Source organism: Hyperolius riggenbachi, chromosome 9, assembly GCF_040937935.1.
Source record: "Hyperolius riggenbachi isolate aHypRig1 chromosome 9, aHypRig1.pri, whole genome shotgun sequence".
Taxonomy (NCBI): Eukaryota; Metazoa; Chordata; class Amphibia; order Anura; family Hyperoliidae; genus Hyperolius; species Hyperolius riggenbachi.
The window spans coordinates 59,762,008-59,779,352 of record NC_090654.1 but is presented as its reverse complement, the minus strand read 5'-3'; the positions used below and the strand labels follow the sequence as shown (position 1 = coordinate 59,779,352).

Here is a 17,345-nt window from a genome sequence, read left to right as displayed (position 1 = left end):
TTAAGTCTTTTATTGTTAGAGGGTTCAAAAACTTATTTCACTCAATGAAATGCAAATCAGTTGCTATCTTTTATTTAAGGTTATTTTTTTGATTTTCCTTTTGATGTGCTATCTGCCACTGTTAAAATAAACCTACAATTGAAATGATACTGTTCTGAGACTTTTCATTTCTTTGTCATTGGACAAACTTACAAAATCAGTGAGGGGTCAAATAATTATTTCCTCCACTGTATATATTGGAGTTTTTCTAGAACAGTATGTCATTATGGTGACTTAAAAATGGACTTGCACTTGGGATGACTCTAGGAGACTCCCTTATTGAAGGGACTCTAGCATAGCTAGATAATGGAGAGACTCTAGGAGAACAAGTTATTGGAGTAACTTCAGGAGGCCGAGGTACTGAAGCGTCTTTAGGAAGACACATTATAGTGCGACACCTGGAACCTGTCAGGACATACCGGTGTGTGGTTCTTGAAGGCACGGTTTAGGAGCTGATCAGTGATGAAACCACTGCGGATCTTGTTCCTCAGCACACGTTCCACCTGTTTCTTACTGTTAGGGTTTGTGGAATAGAGTATAAGGAGGACCAACAGGTCTGTTACCTGAAAAGAAAAAAAGTGACAGCAAATTAAATGCCTTTGTCCTACTCTATCCGCCTGGCAGAATCAGGAAGAGGCGGCGGAGTGACTGGAAGGCAGGCGGACGCAGCTGGGGAGGGGACGGCTGAGCCCGCGGCAGCTGTACTCCAGAGCGGGAGCCTGTACATATGGGGAGAGCCCTTCAGAGGCCAACAATACAATACAGGGGAGAGCCCGTGGGCAAAACTCATGTGTGTTTTAAACTGAAGACTTTTGTAATTGCAATACATTTTATAGCTATTTTCAAACCAAACAGTATTATGCTATGGGAGTCTTTTATTTGGAGGTATGGTCTGCATGAAAACTTTGAAGGGATAAGGCAGCAGTGCGAACCAAGGCAGCAGTGTGAACCAAGGCACCATGCACTCCAGAGATTGCTGAAGAAGGTCGGGGGTGACCTGGGAATAACCCCAAGGCTAACTAAGACCAGTCTGGTGATCTTAGCAGAGGGTGAGTCGTATTCTTATCCGGGTGTGGTGGTGGTCCAGGAATTGCCAAAGGAATAGAAATTGAATATATTGAACATAAAGGACTGTGCTGCGCTTATTTGCATATTTCTTGTGGACTTGATATAGAATACAGCGCACTGCCTATTGTATATGTTGTGTACTGATGATGATACTAGAGCGCTTTTATCTGGAATTATTGCCAGGCTTTACTGTGTAGGATCTTAGATAATGGGCTTGAAATACAGACTTCTATTGGTTGATGTCAGACAGTGAGCTGTAGGTAATGTGTGGGTACAGGTATTTCTAGATAGATAGATGGACTAAGGGTGGACTGAGGATGTAGTCTTCTATAACTAATAGTCAAGATACTTGGCTTCAGATGAGATAATTGTTCTCTCCACTCACCCAGTTCCCACGTGATGTCACTCCCACGCTGCTCTGTTAGACCTCTAACCACCCTCATATCAAGAGTACACGTTGCTAGCCTGCAAGCTAGTGATTTGTCTGTCAGCCCCGGCCCTGCAATGTCACACAAGGGATCGGCCGAGCAACACTGATCTTGCGTGTGTGCGGGCTTTAAGAGATACTGTTCAGCAGGCAGAGTTCATTGTACAGGTATATCTTGGAAGCCAGGCAGTGGGCTGAGATGACAGAGCACAATCTAAAAGAGACTCTGTAACAAAATTTTCAGCCTTAATTCTTCTATCCTATAAGTTCCTATACCTGTTCTAATGTGGTCTGGATTACTGCAGCCTTTCCTTGTTGCACAGTGGCTGTATTATCTCTGTTATATAATCTAATCTTCTTTCCTCTGACGGCTTTGTCGGGTTCAGGCACTCAGGCTGGAATGTGCTGTGCTGCTTGTGATTGGCTAGAAGCTATACACACCCTCTCCATGCCCCCTCCAGGCTCACACTGAGCTCCGCTCAGCCTATCACATGCCATGTCTTTTGTTTGTAAACACTGCCTAAAACTGGCAATTACAAGCCAGGATTGCAGCAGGGAGAGGCAGAAACAGCACAGAGGGGCCCAGGAGAACATAATGAATAGAATGGCATGCTTTGTATTGTAAGAATTTTAGAGTACAGATTCTCTTTAAAGTGGATCCGAAATAATTGTGCCCCTTACATATAGATTATCGGGCATTCCTCAAGAGATAGAGATAGATATATATATATATATTTTTTTTTTTTTTTATTACCCTAATTTACTATAAACTAAGCAAGCCTTGCCCACAGCTCCTCCAGCGCCTAGGCATTCTCAGTCCCATGTAGCAAGTGCTCATGGGAGCTCAGTCTGGGGAGGAGGAGGAGGCATTACCAGCCAGAGATTTCAGAGGCAAGGGGGAGGAAAGAGGAGTGGCGATTTCACAGTCTGAGGGGTGGAGATGCAGAGCAGCTTGCCTGTGTGATGACAAGCAGAATATGGATGCTCGAATTGTATCGCAGGAAGAATAATCATGTACTGTTTAAGAGGTTTGCAGCTAGATTTGCTGTGTAAACTTTAGATAAGATATATAGATAAGTTACTTGTTGTAGTTCGTTTTCCATCTCGGATCCACTTTAAATGTCTCCTCCAAGGGTGCGTACTCACCAAACTACTGACGTCACTCATCGGGGATCAGAACTCAAGCCCTTTTGGCAACATCGCTGGGCTCAGTTGTAAAGATGCGTGTCAGCTGTGTAGCTGACAACAAATGGTTTACCTATGTGGGAAGGGGGGGGGCTGAGAGATGACAGAGTCGCTGGCGGGGGAGTGGAGCTAACAATAAAGTTACCTGTCACGGGGGGTGAGTCGATCCGCCAGGCGATTCTCTAGCATGTAGCGAATCGGTTTACTCCTTACACACGCCTGAGGTGATCGTCAACGACCATCTCAGCTGACTTGAGTCAGGCATGTGTATGGGACTAAAGAAATGAAGCCTGCTGAGATAAACAGCTCACCTTGTGCTCTTCCACACTATCAACACCCTCTATGGCCTGCAAGACACAAATATTCAGATTTGATGATCAATGACAATGATTTATCATGACAGATACACGGAAAACTGCTGCAGTTGCTACATTAACCAATCAGAAAGAAAGGGAAAATGGAAAAAAAACATTAGCAAAGACACAAGCAAAGCAATCAGCATATAAAGCACACCAGAAGTGAGAGGTTATTATTCTTATATTTACAGTGGTGTGAAAAACAATTTGCCCCCTTCCTGATTTCTTATTCTTTTGCATGTTTGTCACACTTAAATGTTTCTGCTCATCAAAAACCGTTAACTATTAGTCAAAGATAACATAATTGAACACAAAATGCAGTTTTAAATGATGGTTTTTATTATTTAGTGAGAAAAAAAACTCCAAACCTACATGGCCCTGTGTGAAAAAGTGATTGCCCCCCTTGTTAAAAAATAACTTAACCGTGGTTTATCACACCCGAGTTCAATTTCTGTAGTCACCCCAGGCCTGATTACTGCCACACCTGTTTCAATCAAGAAATCACTTAAATAGGAGCTAGCTGACACAGAGAAGTAGACCAAAAGCACCTCAAAAGCTAGACATCATGCCAAGATCCAAAGAAATTCAGGAACAAATGAGAACAAAAGTACTGTAATTGAGATCTATCAGTCTGGAAAAGGTTATAAAGCCATTTCTAAAGCTTTGGGACTCCAGCGAACCACAGTGAGAGCCATTATCCACAAATGGCAAAAACATGGAACAGTGGTGAACCTTCCCAGGAGTGGCTGGCCGACCAATATTACCCCAAGAGCGCAGAGAAAACTCATCCGAGAGGCCACAAAAGACCCCAGGACAACATCTAAAGAACTGCAGGCCTCACTTGCCTCAATTAAGGTCAGTGTTCACAACTCCACCATAAGAAAGAGACTGGGCAAAAACGGCCTGCATGGCAGATATCCAAGGCGCAAACCACTTTTAAGCAAAAAGAACATTAAAGAGACTCCGTAACAAAAATTGCATCCTGTTTTTTATCATCCTACAAGTTCCAAAAGCTATTCTAATGTGTTCTGGCTTACTGCAGCACTTTGTACTATCACAGTCTCTGTAATAAATCAATGTATCTTTCCCTTGTCAGACTTGTCAGCCTGTGTCTGGAAGGCTGCCAAGTTCTTCAGTGTTGTGGTTCTGCTATGCACTCCCCCCTCAGGGGGGAAAGAAACACACAAATTATCTCTTGAGATTCAAAAGGAAGGCTGTATACAGGCTGCTTGTGTATGGATGTATTTTCTATGTGTGGACATACTGTACATCAACCTACTTCCTGTTTTGGTGGCCATTTTGTTTGTTTATAAACAAACTTTTTAAAGCTGTTTTTAACCACTTTTAATGCGGCGGGGAGCGGCGAAATTGTGACAGAGGGGAATAGGAGATGTCCCCTAACGCACTGGTATGTTTACTTTTGTGCGATTTTAACAATACAGATTCTCTTTAAGGCTCGTCTCAATTTTGCTAAAAAAAATCTCAATGATTGCCAAGACTTTTGGGAAAATACCTTATGGACCGACAAGACAAAAATTGAACTTTTTGGAAGGTGCGTGTCCCGTTACATCTGGCGTAGAAGTAACACAGCATTTCAGCAAAAGAACATCATACCAACAGTAAAATATGGTGGTGGTAGTTTGATGGTCTGGGGTTGTTTTGCTGCTTCAGGACTTGGAAGGCTTGCTGTGATAGATGGAACCATGAATTCTACTGTCTACCAAAAAATCCTGAAGGAGTATGTCCGGCCTTCTGTTTGTCAACTCAAGCTGAAGCGATCTTGGGTGCTGCAGCAGGACAATGACCCAAAACACACCAGCAAATCCACCTCTGAATGGCTGAAGAAAAACAAAATGAAGACTTTGGAGTGGCCTAGTCAAACTCCTGACCTGAATCCTATTGAGATGTTGTGGCATGACCTTAAAAAGGCGCTTAATGCTAGAAAACCCTCAAATAAAGCTGAATTACAACAATTCTGCAAAGATGAGTGGGCCAAAATTCCTCCAGAGCGCTGTAAAAGACTCGTTGCAAATTATCGCAAACGCTTGATTGCAGTTATTGCTGCTAAGGGTGGCCCAACCAGTAATTAGGTTCAGGGGGCAATTTCTTTTTCACACAGCTCCATGTAGGTTTTGAGGTTTTTTTCTTACTAAATAATAAAAACCATCATTTAAAACTGCATTTTGTGTTCAATTATGTTATCTTTGACTAATAGTTAACGGTTTTGATGTGCAGAAACATTTCAGTGTGACAAACATGCAAAAGAATAAGAAATCAGGAAGGGGGCAAATAGTTTTTCACACCACTGTATATAGCCCTTTTCTCCTGTCGAACTCACTAGAGCGCACTAGTAGCAGCAGTGTTAGGGAGTCTTGCCCATAGAACTCCTTACTGAATAGGTGCTGGCTTCAGTAGAACAGGAAAAGCCGAGGTTCGAGCCCAGATCTCCTGTGTCAGAGGCAGAGCACTATCCAGCCACCACAGGCTGCCATATTTATTGCCTTTTAACCAATGCTCATTGCCTGGCTGTACTGCTTATCTTATGCTTTTAATAAATTTAGCAAAAGACCCTGAACAAGCATGCAGATCAAATGTTTCTGACTGAAGTCTGATAGATTAGCTGCATGCTTGTTTCAGGTGTTTGAGTCAGACACTACTGTTGCCTGAAAGATCAGCAGGATGCTAGGTAAATGGTATGGTTTAAAAGAAAATAAATATGGCAGCCTCCATATCCCTCTAACTTCAACTGTCCTTTTAGGCTGCTTTCACATTGGGACATTACAGGCGCACGTTAGAGCAGCCTGTAACGCAGCCCAACTCACAGTAATGAAAAATCAATGGGCTGTTCACAGTGCCCATTGTTCAAAGAAAGTGCAGCATGCTGTGCGTTATAGGTAGTTTTAGCTGTGTTAGACTGTTTGCACATGCTCAGTAAGGGGAGAGACCATTGTTCCTAGCCACATGGCTAATTAATATTCACTGCACTGTAGTGTTGTCCAGATCATGAACAATTCTGATCTTTGATCCGGATCTTTTTTGTGAGTCGAATCATCCAGATCATCACAATGAAGGATTCAGTTCACAGTGGATATCTGGAAGAAACAGGAACTGCAGCTTCTGTGCACAAGCACAATCTTCCTGCTGCATCTCTCCCTTTCCCATTAGCACCCTCAATGTGCCTTCATTCTCCTGCACTTCTCACTCTGCTGCACCCCTGCTTCCTGCTTCCCTAGTAAAATGATTCAAAGATTCGGTTCAAAGATCCGGATCTTTTCAATGATCCGATTCGAATCATCCGAATCATTGAAAAGATCCGGACTTCCCAGGATTGCACCAAGAGCCTCATAACGCAGCTCAATTTGACGTCCAACTTCAATACCAGCATGCGTTGCATTAGGGGCACGTTATGCGGCCTTAACGTCCCCTAGAACACAACGTCTTGGTGTGAAAGAGGCCTAAATGTGGCAAAGTCTAAGATCTCTACAGAGAATTCCTAAAAAGGACCCAAATCCAAAATAAATGTGAATAATCGGCATGCTAAAGACTATAGAGTAGAAGTAAAAGATTTTCATATTCCACTTGATACACCAATCAGACAGCAGGAAATAAACGAAACGAAACGTATTAAAAGCTACAGTGCCAGACCACTTCCTTTCTTGCAATATGGGAAATAAAGATTATACATTTGTGTGCGGATTTGTTAGCAGAAAATGTCGCAGCACATAACAGTGAAAAACCGCACTGGAAATTTGAGCGCAGCATGCGCCACCATAGGCTGTAATGTGAATTACGGCTGTAGTGGCCTCAGACAGTAATTTGGGCTCTGTTAAAAGACGGTGCCCAAATTAATTAAAAACAGCTGAATTATGTATTTCCCCTAAGAGTCCACAGCGGCCTGGAGGGGAATACTTATTAACGCCGCCGGGACTTTTGCAGAAGCAGGGTGATCCGTTTTTTAGCTTCACCCTGTGCCCAAATTTCCCAATGCCATTTTTGCCTGTATGCGTTGCCGAAAGCCTGGCCATCCAAACACATGAAACAAAAAGACATGAGGACCATTATAAGCTTCTCACTTTGATCCAGGCCTCACACACGTGCTTCTGGAACCACACGGCTGACTTTATCACTTCAGTCAGGATCGTCACACAGTCATGGCTGCTCTTTTCTGGGCCCCTCGCAGAGCTGCAAAATGCACAGGGTGAGATACAGAACAGCCACACATCCAACAATCTGGGGGCGGAGCCACACACACACACCTGGTGATGGCCTTCATTGCTTTACTCTGAGTGTTTGGCAGCTGTAAAGGGGAAACACACGACTCCACATCCAGCTTCTGCCGGAGCTCCGATATCACCTAAAACAAAAATAGAAAAAAAAGAAGGTCTGACGGGGACCCTGCTCTAAGCAGCCTGCTGATAGTGGAAACGTGGCCATACACTGGTCGATTTTCTGTCGAAATCCAGAAAATGTGATCACTGGAATCAAATCCGCTATAAATCAATGCCACAAATGATGCCTGATCGATCAATTTTCGATCACCATGGATGAAATCATTCTATCAAGTCAGACGGAAGATATCACTCGATCGACGTTGGTTTGGGAGCTGCATTCGATTTGGGGATAACCGCCGCAGTGTCTTGGCAGCAAAGCTTCACATGTTCCTTCTCTCCATGCCACAGCTCTCCTCCCCACATCTTCTCTCCCAGGGCGCCTGGGTCATAAGAGAAATGTTATAGGTCAAACACTAGAGGCCTGGTGGCATACACACCGGACCTCTAGTGTTTGGCCTCTAGCATTTGTCACATGACACATGCCTCCTACAGGTGGAGAGACACAGGAAAAGTGTCACGGCATGGAGAGAAAACACCGGACACGGGAGGAGCCCGAATGAGAAACGGTTAGTCACAAGGCTATAAACGCTGTACAGTGCTGTGAAAGATGCTAGCTCTATATAAAATACTAAATAATAATGATAACAGTGTGTGAGCTGCAGAATTGGATAATGTTATTAAAGTTGCAACTGGTCATTTGTAACAAAAGCCTGCAGCAGCTACACTGATGACACTAATGGGGCGATTGTCAGGAAATGTACAGGTACAAAAAGAGTACTCTTATCATTTGGATATGTCTCAATACTATAAATGTCCATTTCTACAAGAAAAGCCTTATAGATATATACCAGCTGTAGTATAGGATCATATATATTATAATGTAGAAAATACCTCTACCGCATCAGCGGGGGTGACTGTATGAAGGATGAACTTCACTATCACTGGCACCACTTCCAGGTCAACTGCTGACAGCGATGACATTACCCACTGGCGCACCTAGAGAAGGAAATCCGTTAGTGATGCACACACTGCCACGTGATAGAGAGAAGGGAAGTGCACCCAGTCAGCAGCCCAGGGGGCAGAAAGAAGGTAAGTACACCCAACCAGTAGCCCAGGGGGCAGAAGGAAGGCAAGTACACCCACCCAGCAGCCAAGGGCGAAGAAGGAAAAAACATAAGTAAGCCCAGCCAGCAGTCCAGGGAGCAGAAGGAAGGTAAGTACACACCCAGCCAGCTGTAGGAAGGAAGGTAAGTACACCCAGCCAGCAGCTCAGGGGGCAGAAGGAAGGTAAGTACACCCAGCCAGCAGTCCAGGGGGCAGAGGGAAGCTAAGTACACTCAGCCAGCAGCCCAGGGGGCAGAAGGAAGGTAAGTACACACCCAGCCAGCTGTAGGAAGCAAGGTAAGTACATCCAGCCAGCAGCTCAGGGGGCAGAAGGAAGGTAAGTGCACCCAGCCAGCAATCCAGGGGCCAGAAGGAAGGTAAGTACACACCCAGCCAGCTGTAGGAAGGAAGGTAAGTACACCCAGCCAGCAGCTCAGGGGGGCAGAAGGAAGGTAAGTTCACCCAGCCAGCAGTCCAGGGGGCAGAGGGAAGCTAAGTACACCCAGCCAACAGCTAAGGGACAGAAGGAAGGCAAGTACAAACAGTCAGCAGCTACAGTGATGCAGGTAGCCATGTACATGGCAGCAGAAGCTCACAACCAAAGTATAAACAGAAAACAAATCAGGACGCACAGAATTTTACATATACAAAGTCAGCCGCTCAGGAAATGTGTGAGGGCAAATACCTCTGACAGGAGCTCGGAGGTAAGGTTCAGGCTAGAGAAGGCATCCAGGATGGGCACCATCAGTTGAGAATTCTTCTGCAGAAGGGAGCTGGAGAAACATATTACACATAAGCTTCTGACCTTTAAGGACCACAGCAGTGAAAAAAAGTAAGCAGTTAAGGGACAACTGCAGTGAGGGGAATACGTAGGCATGTGGAACGCAGCGTAACCAAGCGTCAGGAGACGTGAAACGGCCGTCATTAGTCCCCCGGTTACTACCCACCACCCACCTCCACTCCCACCGTTGCCGTTTATGTTGCCACTGATGTGACTTCATTGTGTGAGTGTCCAAGGCATGCAAGCTGTCATTAAAACAAGCAAGTAATGGGCGGAGGGTGCACATGTTTCTTTCCTTCTACTGCATGGATTACTATGGTCTTCTTTCTGTAACTACGACAGAGCACATGTCCAAGTAATGATGACAGCAGGCACTTCACATCGGTGGTGAGAGTAGACAAGACAAGACAAATAACATTTATATCGCGCTTTTCTCCTGGCGGACTCAAAGCGCCAGAGCTGCAGCCACCAGGACACTCTCTATAGGCAGTAGCAGTGTTAGGGAGACTTGCCTAAGGTCTCCAACTGAATAGGTGCTGGCTTACTGAACAGGCAGAGCCGAGATTCGAACCCTGGTCTCCTGTGTCAGAGGCAGAGCCCTTAACCATTACACCATCCAGCCACTAGAGTACTGTTACCATTGCTTTCTCCCTCTATTGGATATTAGTGTTAAAGAGTGACGCACACCTGGATTTCTTTTAAGATACGGCATGTGGAGGCTACCATATTTATCTTCTTCTAAACAATACCAGTTGCCTGGCAGCCCTGCTGATCTATTTGGCTGCAGTAGTGTCTGAATCACACACCTGAAACAGGCATGCAGCTAACCTTGTCAGATCTGACAATAATGTCAGAAACACCTGATCTGCTGCATGCTTGTTCAGGTTATATGGCTAAAAGTATTAGAGGCAGAGGGTCATCTGGCTAGCCAGGCAACTGGTATTGCTAAAAGGAAATAAATATGGCAGCTTCCATATCCTTATCGCTTAAAAAAAAATAAAAAAAATAGCATATCGCTGTTCATCTCTATATTTTACAGGCGTCAGTAATGAGAAAGCAGAGAGTGAAAACACCTATATAGCTGTCAGTTATGGGACAGAAGTGAATGGTGGAAAGAGCAAGGATTACGTAACTAAGGATCATTGGACAGAGGGGAATTATGGAGGAGTATGGGACAATGAAGGATAATGGGGCAGAAAGCATTGCCCTGAGGGTACACTTCTGATATTAGTAATGCCACAAAAACCAGAGGGAGAAACAGACAGAGCAATTCACCTGAGCTCCTTTGCCACATCGTTATGTTCTGAATCCTCCAGGATCTCAGGCAGGCTACAGATAATGTGTTGCTGCACATCAGCCGGGGACACCATGACCAGCTGCATCACCTTCCCGGTCAGTTCCTGTAAACATCACACAGCACAGGAAGTCAGGTGACCACAAGTCCCTGCGCATCATACAATCCAAGACATCAAGACCTGCACACACTAAACAACCCAATTGTAAAGTTCCTCCACACAACCAAACAACTCAACAGGTCAGTTCCTGCATACACCATGCAATCCAAGAGGACGGCTCCAGTCCACACCATACATCTCAAGCGGTCAGCTCCTGCTGCACATGCCATACAACCCCAGAGGTCAGCTACAGCTCACGCCATACATCTCAAGAAGTCATCTCCTTCCCACACCATACGTTTCAAGAAGTCAGCTCCTGCACATGCCATACAACCCAAGAGAACAGCTCCTGTACCTTTGCCCAAGATAATAGCTTATCATGCTGGAGGAAGCAAGACCAGCTATGAGCTATATATTATGTGCTACTGTTGATAAGAATGTTGCCGGACAGTATGATGCAGAACGCTCCAGACTACGTGAGCGCAATCACAAACGGCGAAGCCACGTGTTCGCACAGGCGCAATATATGCCGACCTGGGAAGGTCGGCATCTGCAAAGGAGGGGATTGCAGGACACCCGAGTTGCGGTAAGGTAAAGATAGGCTGCCAGGAGCAGGAGGAAGCCCCAGGTAAGTAGATCTCATTCTTTTTTTTCAGCTTGGACGTATCCTTAAACCATTGCAGCCGCACAGACGTGAGTCTCAAGTCCGTGCAGTTTGTGGGGATGTGCGCATGATTGTGTGGGCAGAAGTACACGATCGCGGTGGCCCCGGCAACAGGTGAGATTGGTGGCAGGAGACAGAAGTCCCCTGAGCCAATCTGTGCATGTCAGCCAAGAGTGAGCACTGTTTTTGTTCAAAAACAGTGATCTTTCTCAAATGGTGCCACCTCGCTCCCTCCCGCTCTTTTCCTCCATTCCCACTGCCAATCGTTAGATCAATGAATAGGAACTTTATTCCCAATCATTCATCTCTTCTCAGGTCCCGTCATCACCGGCATCAATGAGATGCCTGTGTCACTTCCGCAGTGTAACAGCCATGCATTACTTCCTATTTAGCGTACTTATTGTACGCAATAGAAAATATTGCGTGAGGACATCTTGTGGCCAAATACTAAAATTACACCTACATACATTAGGGACTACATTTTTTTTAATATGCATGTCAAGAGGGTATGTTATAATTAAATTATTTGCTTAAAATTAGTGATGGGTGTAAAAATGAAAAAATGCACCTTTATTTCCAAATAAAATATTGTCACCATACATTGTACAAGGGATTGAATTTAAATGCTGTAATAACCAGGACAAATGGGCAAATAAAATGTGTGGCTTTTATCCACTGTCTTACGTTTTATTTTAAAACTTTAATGGCCGAAAACTGAGAAATAATGAATGGTTTCCATTTTTTTCTTATTATTAGAATAAAATAATACTTAGCATAATGTACCACCAAAAGAAAGCCTAATTGTGCCAAAAAACAAGGTATAATTTAGTTGTGAAAAGTAATGTTAAAGTTATTAGGGAATGAAAGGGAGAAGCGCAGAAATGTGAAAATTCTTTTCATCCATAAGTTGAAAACAACCAGCGGGCTGAAATGGTAACATTACCATATAAAAAGTGTCCAACCACCATTCGCCACCATGCACTCGTCATCGAATGAATCAACCATCTTACACCAAAGATGTGCAGAACCCGATTTACTGTATATTATCTATAGAGACCAGGATAACCTATTACCTTACTGCTGACGACAAGGTCCAGCCATTTCAACTGATTGATAATAAGACGGGGAATGCTGATTCCATCACTACCAAAGCTGCAAAACCGAGCAAAAGCCTAAATATTCTGCAACAATAAACTATAAAACAAACAAACATATATTTTATGCATATATAAACAAAGTGTACCTGTCATATAGGAATTCCGGAAGCTTCTCAAACATCAGGTTTATTACTCGCTCCTATAACAGAGAAACAGTAAATACACATGGGGCTATATGCAATTCACTTTTTCTCCAGATTTTTCTCCTAGGAGATAGTTTTCATCTTCTGTTTAGCCACTTCCGGTCCAGGCCAATTGAAATCTACGCCCTGTTAAGGACCCGTTATCCCTGCCAGGGTGCCGCTCTCCTGCAGCTCACTCGCTCTGCCGTTGCTATGACAGCAGAAATCCATGAGTCGGTCAGGAGCTGATTTCATTGGCTCCTGACCCTGTGATCACTGTGAGTCGATGGCACGAATGGCGAGAGCTACGGGTCCGTGCGTTGTGACCTTGGTGAACCCTGTTTTTTGTACCAGCAGTCTCTGGTCTTAAAGGGGCAAGAGACTACTTGTACTCAAGTGGTAAAAAACTTGTCAGCACTCTGCAATTGCAAACGTATCAAAAAGTAAGTGAAAAGGTACTCTCAAATTATAGTATTTTCTTGCTTGTTGGTAGCTTAAAAGGCATTTTATTGATAAGATGTGAAAATACCACTAGGAGAAAATGTAGGAGAAAAGAGGAATTACATAAGGCCCATGGGCTCTTATTCAATTCAGTAGTAGGTGATCGATTTTCATCTTCTCTTTAACCACTTCAGCCTATGTGGACGGATATACTCATCCAGATAGGCTGCACTAACTGCCGCTGGCTCTGCGCATGCTCCCGCCGCCTTCCGTTACCCCAGAGATCAATGAATGGGAACACAGTTCCCATTCATTGATCTAAGTCCCCATATAAAAGACCAACGGCTTTTCTGAAAAGCCGCGATCTTTCTAAGTTTCACGTCCTCCCTTCACTTCCTGTAAGCAACAGTCTTGTGGTCAAATAGTAAAACTACATCTACATACAATTTTTTTAAACTATACACAATCAATTACATTTAAAATTATCCGTTAACCCACCCCCCCCCCTACCCACTCCCAAAAAAAAACCAAAATAATTTTTTTAATTAAATAAAACTAAAAAAATTACAATAAAAAAAACAACAACATAAATAGTTACCTAAGTGTCTAAACTTTTTTAATATGCATGTCAAGAGAGTAAATTACTATAATTTTTTTAAATTATAAGCTTGTAAATAGTGATGGAAGCAAATTGAAAAAATGCATCTTTATTTCCAAATAAAATATTGGCACCATACATTGTGATAGGGACATAATTTAAATGGTGTAATAACCGGGACAAATGGGCAAATAAAATATGTGGGTTTTAATTATGGTAGCATGTATTATTTTAACTTCTTAAAGACTGCGCCACGCCAATGGCCGTGACCGCGGCGGCAGCCCCAGGACCGCCTAACGTAAACTGGCATCAAGTCCTAGGGCTGGCTCTTGCAGGAGATTGCGCGTGCCTATGCGGGCGCATCTCCACTTGGTAGGCGGAACTCCACTCCGCCTTAAGTCTCCCAGCGGTGATCGCCGCTTGGAGACTGTTAGACGGCGAAACTGCCGTCTAATTACCTCGTACAGCGCTGCGATGTAAGGCAGCGCTGTACTGCCGACAGCCATGTGACACCCTGGTAAGAACTCAGCAGAAAACTTTAACTGAATAGGGGTCATTGCTGATCACAGCACAAGGTTCATGAGCTACTGGACAAGTAATAGACAAACCTGTAAAATCTCCATTCCCAGCAGTATCTTGATGAGGCTGTCATGGAAGGAGCTGAAGCTGGGATTACTGCAAAGAGAGAGTAATTAGAAATCACACACAAGTCACAGAAACGAGGCACAACTTTATTCATTATTGGAAGACACTGTCTATAACTGCATGCTTGCAGGCTAGCGACACATCTGTACAGCCTCAACCCTGAACTGTCACCCTAGGGATCGAGTCCTGATCCCTGCCAAGTGACTGCCCTTGTATGTGTGTATGATGCTTTATCCCAAAGTACTTGCAGAAAGGCTATAAGGCCCCGTTCACATTAGCTCTAAAAAAGGTCAGTTCTCGGATCAGAAAGGAACGGATTGGAACAGATGCGAATGGATCCAATGTTAACCTATGGATCCGTTTACATCCGTCCGTTAAAACAGATCCGTTCAGCACAATCCGCTGAATTGACTGCAAGTTTCCTGCTGCAGCAATTTTTCCGGACCGCTGAGCCCAGCAGAATGGAAATGGAAGCTGAAACACTGCATTGGGGGGCAAGGAGAAAACAAAACGTTTCTTGGCACTAGGGAAGAAACGGACAGTTCTAAGGGGCAAAATCCACTTTGGCGGTGGGGGTCTGGGAGGGATGTAGGAAAATGGAAGCAGCGGAAAGCAAACAGAGTGAAAACGAAACCGATCGACTGGTAATCAGATCCATTTTCACGGAACCGTTTGCCAATTCAAAGCAAGTGTGAACCGGGCCTAAGTGATCAGGACGGGCATAAGACCTCAGATAAAGATTAAGGTGATAGATAAATATGGCTGTATTCATAGTGGCAATAAAACATTCTGTTTAGCTGAACAAAACAAGTCTGAATGGAATGGATGCAAACTGCGAGCGGAAGTTTGGGTCCCGTAAAACTTTTCTGGATTAGCCAGACAAAGCGGAGGATGATGAAGGCGACTGAATCAATGCTAGCCTATGAGAACAGACGGTGTCTGCTTTCACCAGGCTGCTCGCCTTGTATATTTTGCAAACTACTCACCTGCCGCTCCCTCCATTCGGGTCCTTCCCCACTGCTGCTGCTTGTCCATTAAGGTCCCTGCGCGCTAAAAATGCAAAGTGCCACTTGGGAGAACTTCTGCAAAAGTATTTGTCAGAGGCATCCAGTTGAGTACTTAGAAGGCTGGTGAAGGGAAACATGACCCCAAGAACAATCAATAGCATATGGGCACTCAGGAGGTAATCTAGCCCACTATGAGCTTCATTCAGTAAGTTTTTCCCCAGTTCAGGGGTACTTTTTTTGAACTTCATCATAATCAGTGTCTGATACCCCTATTCCAACAAGAAATCTTATTTTTTCCTGAAATAGATCATCTGTTTGATGCCCCAAGGGGAGAAGCATCTCTTACCTCTCCACCTCCGCACTGCCTCGTCCACACGGCAGAAGACAATTCCTGAACCGTCCACGCTCCTCTATGTACGACTCCAACCCAGACATAAATTCCTCAATTACCTACACAACACAAATCATATTAAAAACAGGAGAGAAAAAGCTCTACTGAAGATTGGCACACTGACAGGAGGCTCTGAGTACAGGACAGGATCAGATTCACTAACCAGCTAAGTATTAAAACCACCTGCCCACTACTGTGTAGGGGAGACCTACGTGTCACCAAAACAGCTCTACTCATCTGCGGCACAAGACGTTAGTACCAGATCACTCAAGTATTGAGAGCGGGGAGGTAGAGGCCTCACAGGTGTAACTTAGAGGACATCAGATTGAGATCTGCAGTGTTGGAAGACCAAAGAAAATGTAATGAATCAGGCAAGGTCATCTTTATCCATTGCTTAGGGTGCATTTCTGATGCTCATGTGACTTCTGTAGCTTCCTTTGGCAGTGCATGGGTCATCAAGGCCACTTGATTGGTCTGCGGCATGCAAGCTAAAATGCAATAAACTGTAATGCACTACCGGTATGTGTTACAACATCAGAATCATTTATTTCGCCAAGTACAAAGGAGTTGTACCCGGAATTGGTTTTGGCTCATACAGGTTCAGGAAGGAGGAGGGGAGGTGTTGAATGGTGAGAGTTACAGCGTGCAGCCCTGCCACCTTGCAGAAAAAAGGACCTCTACCCTTTCTATATCTGATACGGACCAGGGCCATTCCTTGCTTTCTGCAAGGAAGCAGAGCTATGCACCAAAACCCAGCTGATACTGGGTTCTAGTGAATATTATTAAACATATTATTAATATGAATATTATTAAACAGACATTGGCCTCAATTCACTAAGCTTATCTCCTGTCTTTAATAACGTTTCTAGAGTTGTTACCATGGTGATAAGGCATGTAGTACTCAGGAAACATTTTACCTCAGGCAAACCTAAAGTTACCTCTTCTGTCTTTAAGTTAACTCTTCAATCCTTAAAATAACTCCAGAGTTAAAGACAGGCTGTTTATTAACTGCGTGTGAAAATAACTACAGAAGAGGTCAATTAACTACAGTGGAGGTAACTTAATGAATGAAGAGATAAGATAACTCTCTCACTGTGTGGAGGTACGTTTACTCTTGCCTTATTATCTCCAGCATGATCTTAGTGAATTGAGACCAATGGCCTCAATTCACTAAGCTTATCTCCTGTCTTTAATAACGTTTCTAGAGTTATCACCATGGTGATGAGGCGAGTAGTATTCAGGAAACATTTTACCTCAGGCAAACCTAAAGTTAAATCTTCTGTCTTTAAGTTAACTCTTTAATCCTTAAAATAACTCCAGAGTTAAAGACAGGTTGTTAATTAACTGCGTGTGAAAATAACTACAGAGGAGGTAAATTAACTACAGAGGAGGTAAATTAACTACAGAGGAGGTAATTTAACTACAGAGGAGGTAACTTACGGAATGAAGAGATAAGATAACTCTCTCACTGTGTGGAGGTAAGTTTTCTCTTGCCTTATTATCTCCAGCATGATCTTAGTGAATTGAGGCCAATGTTTTAGGACACATTTAATTTCAAGCATTAGCGTACCTCTGTGTTTTTTATGTACACCAGAGATGCATTTTAACTAAACTAAACGTGTGGACAAGTGTACT

The 17,345-nt window shown here is 43.9% G+C and overlaps 1 protein-coding gene across 4 annotated transcripts in view; it reads right to left on the bottom strand.

The window, feature by feature from the left end:
* FANCD2 (FA complementation group D2) overlaps positions 1-17,345 on the bottom strand; it is an 80,974-nt gene that overhangs the window by 49,897 nt on the left and 13,732 nt on the right. For 3 of the 4 annotated variants that reach the window (XM_068252888.1, XM_068252887.1, XM_068252889.1), the window contains exons 5-15: positions 15,666-15,769; positions 14,276-14,342; positions 12,593-12,645; positions 12,423-12,501; positions 10,567-10,691; positions 9,196-9,283; positions 8,298-8,402; positions 7,332-7,429; positions 7,149-7,257; positions 3,031-3,066; positions 459-602 (exon numbers count right to left, since the gene is read on the bottom strand). In XM_068252888.1, coding sequence (XP_068108989.1) covers positions 459-602; positions 3,031-3,066; positions 7,149-7,257; positions 7,332-7,429; positions 8,298-8,402; positions 9,196-9,283; positions 10,567-10,691; positions 12,423-12,501; positions 12,593-12,645; positions 14,276-14,342; positions 15,666-15,769 — 1,008 coding nt within the window. Of the gene's footprint in view, positions 1-458; positions 603-3,030; positions 3,067-7,148; positions 7,258-7,331; positions 7,430-8,297; positions 8,403-9,195; positions 9,284-10,566; positions 10,692-12,422; positions 12,502-12,592; positions 12,646-14,275; positions 14,343-15,665; positions 15,770-17,345 lie in introns of those variants that run through there. The other variant, XM_068252890.1, reaches the window with a different exon arrangement.